General features: G+C 44.3%; 1 protein-coding gene across 1 annotated transcript in view; it reads left to right on the plus strand.

Moving 5' to 3' along the window:
• The window catches only part of inppl1a (inositol polyphosphate phosphatase-like 1a), a 105,240-nt gene extending 94,724 nt beyond the window's left edge, over positions 1–10,516 (plus strand). The window contains exons 23-24 of the mRNA XM_043692726.1: positions 2,877–3,013; positions 6,847–10,516. Coding sequence (XP_043548661.1) covers positions 2,877–3,013; positions 6,847–6,940 — 231 coding nt within the window. The 3' untranslated portion in view covers positions 6,941–10,516. The remainder of the gene's footprint in view (positions 1–2,876; positions 3,014–6,846) is intronic.
• Positions 10,517–10,877: the final 361 nt, after the last annotated feature.

Below are 10,877 nucleotides of genomic sequence, written 5' to 3' on the forward strand. Positions count from 1 at the left end.
GAGGGGAAAGATATAAAAGAGACCTAAGAGGCAACTTTCTCACACACAGGGTGGTACGTGTATGGAATGAGCTGCCAGAGGATGTGGTGGAGGCTAGTACAATTGGAACATTTAAGAGGCATTTGGATGGATATATGAATAGGAAGGGTTTGGAGGGATATGGGCTGGGTGCTGGCAGTGGGACGAGATTGGGTTGGGACATCTTGTCGGCATGGACGAATTGGACCGAAGGGTCTGTTTTCATGCTGTACATCTCTGACTCTATTCAGTGGCACAACTGTTGCTGAATCCCCCACTATCAACATCCTGGGGGTGACCAGGATGGAGTAGCCACATAAATACTGTGGTTACAAGGGCAGGTCAGACACTAGAATTCCTGCCGTAACTCAGTCCTGACTCCCCAAATCTTGTCCACCACCTCAAAGCACACAGCTGCTATCACATAGAAGAACAAAAGCAGCTTGATTTGTTCATGGGGGTATCATTGGCAAAGTCAGCATTTGTTGCTTGTCCTTAATTGTTGGAGTTAACTAGTTTGATGATTAGAATCAACCACATTGCCTTGAAGCCACGTGGATTTGGAAGGTGCTATCTTAGCCTCGGTGAATTTCTGCAATGCATCCTGGTAGATGGTACACACTGCTGCTATTGAGCATCAGTGGTGGAGGGAGTGGATGTTTGTCACATGTCAACCAAACCAAGTAGAGATTACAGATATCCTCACCTAAAGGAGAGGATTATAACAATCAATGGTCACCATTAGTTCACCTCTTTATTACAGAGTTTGTTGAATTCAGATTTCATTATCTGCCATGTTGGAATTTGAACCCATGCCCCCAGAGCATTGGCCTGAGGTTCTGGATTGATAGTCCAATGACATTTCACTATGCCACTACCCCTCTGTTGCATGGGACATCGTCACCTGCAAGATCCTCTCCAAGTCACTCACCAATACTGTTCCTAGGTCAAAATGTTGAACTGCCTCTAATGGCACTTGTCGACTCACACCAAATGGACTGCAATTCAAGAAGGCAGCTCACCACCACGTTTACAAGAGCATCTAATGATGACAGTAAATAGTGGCTCATCACGAAGCCTATACACTATGAATATTTATTTTAAAAATTAGCTCCTATAGTTAATAAAGCATGCATCAACACGGCTATCGCTACTTGAGGGAGTAGCTTTTGAGGTGATGGATGCTTTGGTAATTATCTTCTGTAATTCTGTAGATTGGGAAAGGTTCCTATTGTTTGGAAACTAGTCCCACTACTGTCATCCCACTACTTAAGGGAGGAAGGAGGAGAGTGCAGCACTACAATCATGTTGTTTTGATATTAGCAAAAATTTTGAAATCTATTTTAGTGGATGTGATAATTGGATATTTTGGAATACAGAGGAACCTCGATTATGCGAATAAGATGGGTAGGCATTATTTCATTCAGATAATTGATTATTTGATTAATTGATTTGCTCTGGGGCTTGGAGTTTTCTGTCAAGTCCGTTCCCCGTTCAGGAGACTAGGCAGCAGCACACTGCGCTGACCCCCCCCACCCGTCTGCCCCCACCCTCTCCCCTTGTCCACCCACACGCTCACGACCCAACCCTGTCCAACACCGCACCCCATCCAACCCCAACCCCATCCAACACCGACCTCTCTGGGTCGGCCGGACAGGACACCAACAACAAGGCAGCTGCTGCCACCGCCTTTTTGGGGGTGGGGGGGTGTGTCTTCAAATATCGTGTGTGCGTGCAACCACATAGATGCCCACAGAGACATGCACACACGCTCCTACCATCTGACTGCAACTATTTCACAGGTTCCACCTTTGCCCTGTACAGGACAATGTTGGAGAAATTATCTGGGGAAGGTGGGGGGGCGGTTTAGGCTACACCCCTGTGTAGAACTCCGGGGAGAGAGAGGGCGAGAGGTCAGTCATTTGGAGACGGTACCAGGACTGTTCTCGGCTGCATTTCAGTAAGCCGAGTTCACTTTTAATCACTGTAAACAAACAACCCGATCAGTGTTGGAAACACATCTTTGTAATGTTTCTATCGGGAACTTGAGATCTCCTTCGGATAATCCAATATTCGGATAATCGACGTTCCTCAGTAAATGCTAAAATTAGTAGATTTGGATTAATGAGAGGGAAATTATGTTTGACAAGCTTGGCATTTCCTGAGTTCTTTGTCGCAGAGCCAGTGGACATGGTTTATCTGAATTTTCTGAAATATTTTGATATGGTTTCACAGGAGAGTAGTAAATGAAATGAAAATGCATTCGCTTGGGGGGATTGTATTTGTTTTGGCTAAGAGTCGGTCAACATGAGAAGAAAGGATAGGCTGCTGCACCTCTTCTCTCAAAAATCTTTAAAATTATAAACTGATTTATCTGGAGCAGATGCAGAGTGTGTTACCATTTAATAGAGGACAGTAAAACTAGAAGCCATCCAGATAAGATGGTCACCAAAACATCAAGTAGGAGATTCAGGAGAAATCTCTTTATGTAAAGCGTAGTGAAAATATGTAACTTGCCCATTGGAGTAAATGAAGTGAGCAGTGTAGATCCATTTAAGGAAAATCTGGCGAAACACAGAATGAAGAGGAGAGCAGAGGATAGTAGAAGCACTGGAGAAGGCTTGGGTGGAGTATGAACACTGCTGTGGACTGTTTGGCCAAATGCCCTATTTGTGTGCCATATATCCCACATCATTCTATTTAAATCTTCGTCAAAAATATGGACCATATCAGTGGACATTCCCCTGCTCATGTGTCTTGAGATTTGTAACAGAGGCGGTCAGTGGCTTCGCATCTCAGATCACCGATCAGTTTCATCATTTAACTTGTGTGATAACTTGTCTGTTTTCTCCATGTAGTCATCGTGTCAAGCGAGCAGCACCAGCTCCAGCCTGTCCCACGACTCCAGTATAGGTAACTGGTTACGTCGCCTAGGTTTGGAGAGATATGAAGATGGGCTGATCCATAATGGCTGGGATGATTTAGAGTTTCTGAGGTAGGTGCCTGCACAATTGGAATGGTCCTGTTCATTTCCGTTTGTTCCTACCAGCAAAGCTGTAGAGTTATCGAAGGGCATGTGCCTTCCCATCATGAGGCGGGCAGCCCACAGGGAAATAGATTAGTGGGGGAGAGTATACAGATCCATTTCATTTCAGTTTCCTTTCTCTATCAGACTGATATTCTGACACACCAGGGCAAGACATAGTGAGAGTCAACAAGAACAAAGAAAGTTTACAGCCCAGGAACAGGCCCTTCGGCCCTCCAAGCCTGAACCGATCCAAATGTACTGTCTAAACCAGTCGGTCAATTCCTAAGCATCTGTCTCCCTCTGCTCCCCACCTACTCGTGCATCTGTCCAGATGCATCTTAAATGAATCTATCGTGCCTGTCTCTACCACCTCTGCAGGCAACATGTTCCAAAATGCCCACCAACCTCTGTGTGAAGTACTTGCCATGTGTATCCCCCTTAAATTTTTCACCTCTCGCCTTGAAAGCATGACCTCTCGTTATTGAATCCTTCACCCTGGGAAAAAGCTTGTCTCTATCCACCCTGTCTATACCCTTCATGATTTTGTAAACCTCAATCAGGTCCCCCCCTTAATCTCCTTTTTTCTAATGAAAATAAACCCAACCTACTCAACCTCTCTTCATAGCTAGCACCTTCCATACCAGGCAACAGCCTCGTAAACCTTCGCTGCACCCTCTCCAAAGCGTTCACATCCTTTTGGTAATGTTGAGACCAGAACTGTACACAGTATTCTAAGTGCGGCCGAACCAAAGTCTTGTACAATTTTAACATGACCTGCCAGCTCTTATACTCAAGACCCCGTCCAATGAAGGCAAGCATACCAAATGCCTTCTTGACCACTCTATCCACCTGTGCAGCAAACTTCAGAGTAAAATGGACCTGGACTCCCAAATCTCTCTGCCCATCAACTTTTCCCAAGGCTCTTCCATTCATTGTATAACTCGCTCTAGAATTAGTCTTGCCTAAATGCATCATCTCACATTTGTCTGGATTGAAAACCATCTACCACTTTTCCGCCTAACTCTCCAGTCTATCTATATCCTCTATATTCTCTGACAGTCCCTTATGCTTTCTGCTACTCCACCAATCTTCGCGCCATCTGCAAACTTGATGATCATACCAACAGTGCCCTCTTCCAGATCATTTATGTATATTACAAACAACAGTGGCCCCAACACTGACCCCTGTGGAATACCACTGGTCACCTTTCTCCATTTTGAGAAACTCCCTTCAACTACTGCTCTCTGTCTCCTGTTGCTCAACCAGTTCTTTAACCACCTCGCTAGAACATCCTGCATACCATGTGACTTCATTTTCTCCATTAGTCTACCATGAGCCTGATCAAATGCCTTACCAAAGTCCATGTATATGACATCAACAGCCCTTCCTTCATCTATCAACTTGGTCACTTCCTCAAGGAACTCTCTTAAGTTGGTATGGCATGATCTCCCCCACACAAAACCATGTTGCCTATCACTGATAAGCCCATTCTTTTCTAAATATAAATAGATCCTATCCCTCAGTACCTTCTCCAGCAACTTTCCCACCACTGACGTCAGGCTCACTGGTCTGTAGTTACCTGGAATATCCCTACTACCCTTCTTGTACAGGGGGACAATATGAGCAACCCTCCAGTCCTCCAGCACCTCACCTGTATTTAAGGATACCATAAAGATATCTGTCAGGGCGCCAGCTATTTCCTCTCTCTCCTCCCTCAGTAACCTGGGATAGATCCCATCTGGTCCTGGGGATTTGTCCACCTTAATAACTTCTAGCCTACCCAACGCATCATCCCTACTTGTGTCAACATGATCCATACTAATCAAACTTCAATCTCTAATCTCAACATTCATCATGTTCCTCTCCTCAATGAACACTGAAGCAGAGTGATCTTTCAGAATCTCATTCATTTGCTCAGGTTCGACACACAGCCTTCCTTCGTTGTCCTTTAGTGGACCAATCCTTTCTCTAGTTACCCGCTTGCATCTTATATAAGAATAAAATGCTTTGGGATTCTCCTTAATTCTGCTAGCTAAAGCTGTTTCATGACCCCTTTTTGCCCGCTTGATTCCTCGTTTCAGACGTGTCCTACTCTTCCGATATTCCTCCAGGGCCTGTTCTGTTCTTAGCTGCCTAGACCTTATGTATGCTTCCTTTTTCCTCTTGGCTAGTCGTACAATTTCTCCTGTCATCCACAGTTCACAAATCTTGCCCTTCCTATCCTTTGCCTTCAACAGGACATGCCTATCCTGCACTATCTTTAACCTATCTTTGAAAGCCTTCCTCATCTCAAATGTGGACTTCCCTTCAAATAGCTGTGTCCAATCCACATTTCCGAGCTCCTGCCTAATTTTGATATAATTGGCCTTGGCCCAATTTAGTACTGTTCCCTGAGGACCACTCTGTTCTTTATCTACGAGTATTCTAAAACTTACAGACTTGTGGTCACTGTTCCCAAAGAAATCCCCCACTGCAACTTCTACCAACTGTCCTGGCTCGTTCCCCAGTACCAGGTCCAATATGACCCCTTCCCTTGTTGGACTATTGACATACTGCTCTAGGAAACTCTCCTAGACGCTTCTTACAAATTCTACCCCATCCAGACCTCTGGCGCTAAGTGTATCCCAGTCAATGTTGGTAAAATTAAAATCTCCCATCATCATTACCCTATTGCCTCCTCTACATCTTTCCATAATCTGTTTACCTATTTCTACTTCTACCTGACGCTCTGTGTTTGGAGGCCTGTAATACAACCCCAACAATGTAACTGCACCCTTCTTATTTCTCAGCTCCACCCATAATGCCTCACTTCCCAAGATCTCCATAGTGTCCTCCTTTAGCACAACCGTCATATCGTCCCTGACCAGCAATCCAACTCCGCCCCCCCCTTTACTTTACTCCCTGTCCTGTCGGAAGCGTCTATATCATCATGTCCTTCCTTCAACCAAGTCTCTGTGATTGCAACGTCATATTCCCAGGCACCAATCCAAGCCCTAAGTTCATCTGTCTTACACACTATACTCCTTGCATTAAAGTAGATGCATTTCAGTTGTTTTGTGCTCACCTGCTCTCTGCCTATTCTTCCCTTTATTCGTGCTATCTTCATAATTCTTACAGTCTGCAGTCTCCACCTCACTGCCTACTTGTTTTCTCTTCTGGTTCCCAGCCCCCTGCCACATTAGTTTAAAACCTCACAAACATCAGTAGCAAAAACTCCCCCAAGGACATTGGTTCTGGTCTGGTTCAGGTGTAGACCGTCCATTTTGTAATAGTCCCACCTTCCCCAGAACCCATCCCAATGTCCAACAAATCTGAACCCCTCCCTCCTACACCATCTCTCAAGCCACGTGTTCATCCTGCCTATTTTTTCATCTCTACATTGGCTAGCACGTGGCACTGGTAGTAATCCTGAGATCACTACCTTTGAGGTCCTCCTCTTTAACTTCTCTCCTAGCTCCCTGAATTCTTCTTTCAGGACCTCATCTCGTTTTCTACTTATATCGTTGGTGCCTATATGCAACTCCATCCCCCCCTTTACTTCCCTCCCTGTCCTATCTGAAGCGTCTGTATCCTGGAACATTTAGTTGCCAATCATCATGCCCTTCCTTCAACTAAGTCTCTGTGATTGCAATAACGTCATACTCCCAGGCACCAATCCAAGCCGTCCCCTTTTAGAATGCTCTGCAGTCGATCGGTAACATCCCTGACCTGGGCAATGAAGGGAAATATTAATAACTGAGGAAATGGAAAATCTCAAGCTGACTCTTGTTCCGGTTCTTTTTCTTTTGATCCTTCACCAGTGACATAACCAAGGACGACTTGGATGAGGCTGGAGTGACGGATCCTGTTCACCAGAACATTCTCCTGGAGAGTTTACAGCAAGTTGGAAAATAGTCTGTTGGGATTTTGTTGTTTTCTTCATTGTAAACAAAAAAGTGCCTTAGGAAGACTTTTTCAAAATGTTGATAGACAGTAGCTCTGAAACTCAAGCAATATTGAAAAAAGGAAAATGTAAACCCAACTGACCTGTCCAGATGAGGAAGGTGCTTACTGTCCTTAGCAACGTTTGGATGATAGAATACAGAGGCTGCGACCTCTTCCTCACTCTTCTGTTCTTTCACTCCTGTCTCCACACTGTTGAGAGTCTTCGTCCTTACAAGCAGTGCAGTGAGATGCATTTTGTTTCATTCCATGTGGAAGTATTAAGTTAAATCCGTTTCCATCGTGTTCATCACAGTAAAGAAATGCAGTGGCATGGATCACACAGAAACCAGCGGGTCCTGTTGATGGGGCTTCTGTAGTTCTGGTTGATAGATGGGCAGTGCTGACTCCTTTCACTGTGCACTGTTTGCTTTATTTTCAAGCACATCCTCTGGCTTAAATTGCATTGGGGTCACCTGCCCAGGAAAGGAGGGGGAATGTTGTCTTCAGAAATTGTCTTCCTGTGCCTCAGAAAGCGCATGATTCCATTCTGGGGCCAGGAGGGTGAGATGCTGCTGACCATCCATTGGTATTGTATCCATGCTGGAATTGAGGAAAGAAAGGTAAGGTGTGACGGTGTGTATGCAGTATGGATATCTGAGAAGTTAGGATCTGAATCTTAAGTGTTTCTGAAAATGGGGCCAATTTGTTCTGATTCTAGTCAAATGGATCCCATTCAGTATTTTGCAGAGTGGTAGTGGGTGAGTGAGAGAGAGAGAGAGAGAGAGAAAGAGAAAGACTGGTCAAAGGGTGTATGAAAAATTGAGTTAAGCATGTGCAGCTGTTTCAGCTGTTTGCTTTCAACACACTAAAGGGAAAATCACCTCTGCCCTGCAGTGAGGACTGGACAGGATGAAGTTCAGCTTCTGCTCTGCCAGAGGTAGAAGGAAATGTTCTTCTTTTCTTCAAATTATTTATTTTCCCTTGTGATTATATTCTCACCATCCTGCAGAGGGAGTGAAGGTAGGCAGCAATCTGTTCACTAGCTCAAATTAAACAACCTGCAAGTGATCACATACACCTTCACACAGCAAGTATCTTTGTGCAGCTGGTCAAAGGGGTTGCTATAAACTGCTCCAGCAGTTTATAGAAGCTCCATCTCCTGTGACTGAAGCCATAGTCTGGTGGGTGGGCGGTGAGGGAGGTAAAAAAGCCCAGGTCAGATACACCGGTTCCACTGGTGGGACTTGACATGTCTGTTGACTGGGTAAAGCAAGTTTGAAGTGTCTCAATGGTGTTTGTGGATTTGTTCTTGAAGTTAATTCTGTAATAGTGTAGAAATGACTCCTGTCTGTGCCACCACCGCCATCCCCATTGCTGTGAGGTCAGTGGTGCAAATCTGAGGAGTGACCACTCCCAGGAATCTGTGTCAGCCAGCTGCAATCTCCAAAGTCTGTGTATTTCCTCTCAGTCTGGGCCTGGCAGCGTTCCCTGCCCTGCAAGCTCCAGGCTTCTCCAGAATGCTGGTAGGAATCTGGAACTTGGCTAGAACCCATTTGCAATCACTTCACAATCCTGCAGCTGAGGCATCATCTACAACTGCAGGCAGAGGGAATGCTATTTCTGGCCAGTGAGCTTTCCCACAGGTATTTCCTTGTAACTGTTTTGTTTGGTCTGCATTTTCTTGATGGACCTGAAACCTGGAACAGCTGGTTCTGTTTCACAGTCTCGAGTTATTTTCGCTTGCTGCAAGGTCCTAGTGTCCTGCCTAGATTCTATACCGACGTCAACCAATCAAACATCACCACCTCCTTCAACGGGTAGTCCACTACACCTATGCCTCCAAACATTCAGGCCTTATTCCTAGACACCAATCACCCAGTCTAGACTGGCTCCCTCAGTATTAGTGTTGACAGTTCAACCCTTTGCATGAGACACAAAATACTGTCTGATAGGTGCGAAAGATCCCATGGAAATAATAAATGATGAGCAATTCATGTCCTCGCCAGTATTAACCAAATCCTAAACTAGATTCTGCTCGCCATTTCCTCATTATTGTCTATTGGACCTTGGGACAGTGTTTCCAATATCATAATGATGACTGCACTCCCTGATACCTCATTGGCTATAAGTGCTTTGAGACATCCTGAAGTCACAAAAGGTTCTATAGAAATACAAGTCCTTGTTTCTTTCCACCTCATTCCCTTGCTCTTACTGCCTCTCACCCATCTCTCACACTTATACAGACATTGCCAGATTAACTGAACTGCCATTAGTGACTTAAAAGGTTAAATATCGAATTCACTAGAATAACGGAAAGAAAATTTGCACTCGCTTTTGTTTTTAAGTGTGGTTTGCCTTAACATGCTATTCAACATTGATTAAGTATTGATTGGGTGATTGGTACAGAGTTGTGAAAAGTGATTTTACAGCGACTGGGAACTCTTGTATCAGAGATCAAGCTGTTTCCTGAGGGTGTGGTTTAACAGCTTTACTTGCAGCACACCAATTCTGTGCAAGTGCCTTTACTGAGACGCATTCAGTCCCTGGCGACTTAGTCATCCATGAATGAATGTCTCTCGTCCCTGTATGGTTTGAGGTAATTTCATTAAACATATCATTCTGCTGAGCTTCATCTCACGCACAAGTTTCTCAAATCGCAGCTGACCAAACACTGGACAATGCACTGAAGTTCAGGCAATAGGCAGCCATTCAGCCCCTTGGGCTTGCTCCAGCATTGGCAGACCTGCAATTTCATCTGTCCACCATGACTCCAAGTCCCTCAATACCCTGTCACAGCAAAGATCTATCTATCGCGTGCTCGAAAGTTCCAGATGTTTCCTCGTTGTGGGCAAAAGGAGAGGGATCCAGATTTTCACTGATCTGTCGAGAAAACAAAGTAGGAAGGATTTTCAACACTCCAAGTTGGGGGACTGATCTATTTGCACTCTTGGCTTGTTGTTTTGTTCTATACTGTCCATTGTTGAGAATATAGTGTCACTTATTCTGTGCTGGACGTTGTGTCATCCGGAGGTGCTGAGCCCAACTCAATGTAGGAACCTTATTGTGTTTCTTCTTCAACCTTTCTCCAAATATATATTTTCAAAATGAAAAAAAGTCCTCAACTTTTTTAGAATAATTATGCAATAATGTGTGTGAACTGCCAGAAGCCAAGAGCTTGTTTGTCTTTCGTTTACTCTTCTTGATTTTTTTTCCGTTTTAATGTATTGTAACTACGGCTAATTGGAGGAGTTTGTGAAGTTGCTTTTATCTGTGATATTTAATGCAATTATGCCAAGTTATTTTTGTGGTGCCTTCCCTGTTTGCTCCGTCCCCACCTAGTCAGTCCTTGCTGTAATGTGTGTTGGTGATTAGCACTGAATTCCTGTTTAGCTGTAGCACAGTGATGACAAGAACAGCAAGAGCAAACGACAAGGATACCCACGCGTGTGTGTGCGCCTGTGTTCCTTTCATTTAAGATTTTGTATTTTTAATGATTTAATTATGTCTGTACAAAACTGTTTAAAACTAAAGTTCTTTTTAACAATATTGAGTTTGAATGTCTTTACTTTAACTGTGATTCTGTATTGGGCATTGACTTGTGTGTACCAAGGGCATTGTCACACATACTAACGATTGCAAAACAATTGTTTCAAATCTCTGTGTGGCAACTTAAGATTTTTGGCTCAGTGGTATGATTTATAAAGCTGATGGCAGAAATTTGCAGTTATACCGAGCAGGAAAAATTGACGAGATGGACTTACCCAGCAGTGCGCCACAACCTAAATTCAAAGGAGGCTGACAAGTGATGAAGCTGCCCTGTGCACTTTTCCATGCAGGAGCATTTCTCTCTGACCCACATCTTGAACTGAATTCATTTGGAGGGATTTGATAGCACAGCCCATGTTCC

Source organism: Chiloscyllium plagiosum, chromosome 6, assembly GCF_004010195.1.
Source record: "Chiloscyllium plagiosum isolate BGI_BamShark_2017 chromosome 6, ASM401019v2, whole genome shotgun sequence".
NCBI classification, from domain to species: Eukaryota; Metazoa; Chordata; class Chondrichthyes; order Orectolobiformes; family Hemiscylliidae; genus Chiloscyllium; species Chiloscyllium plagiosum.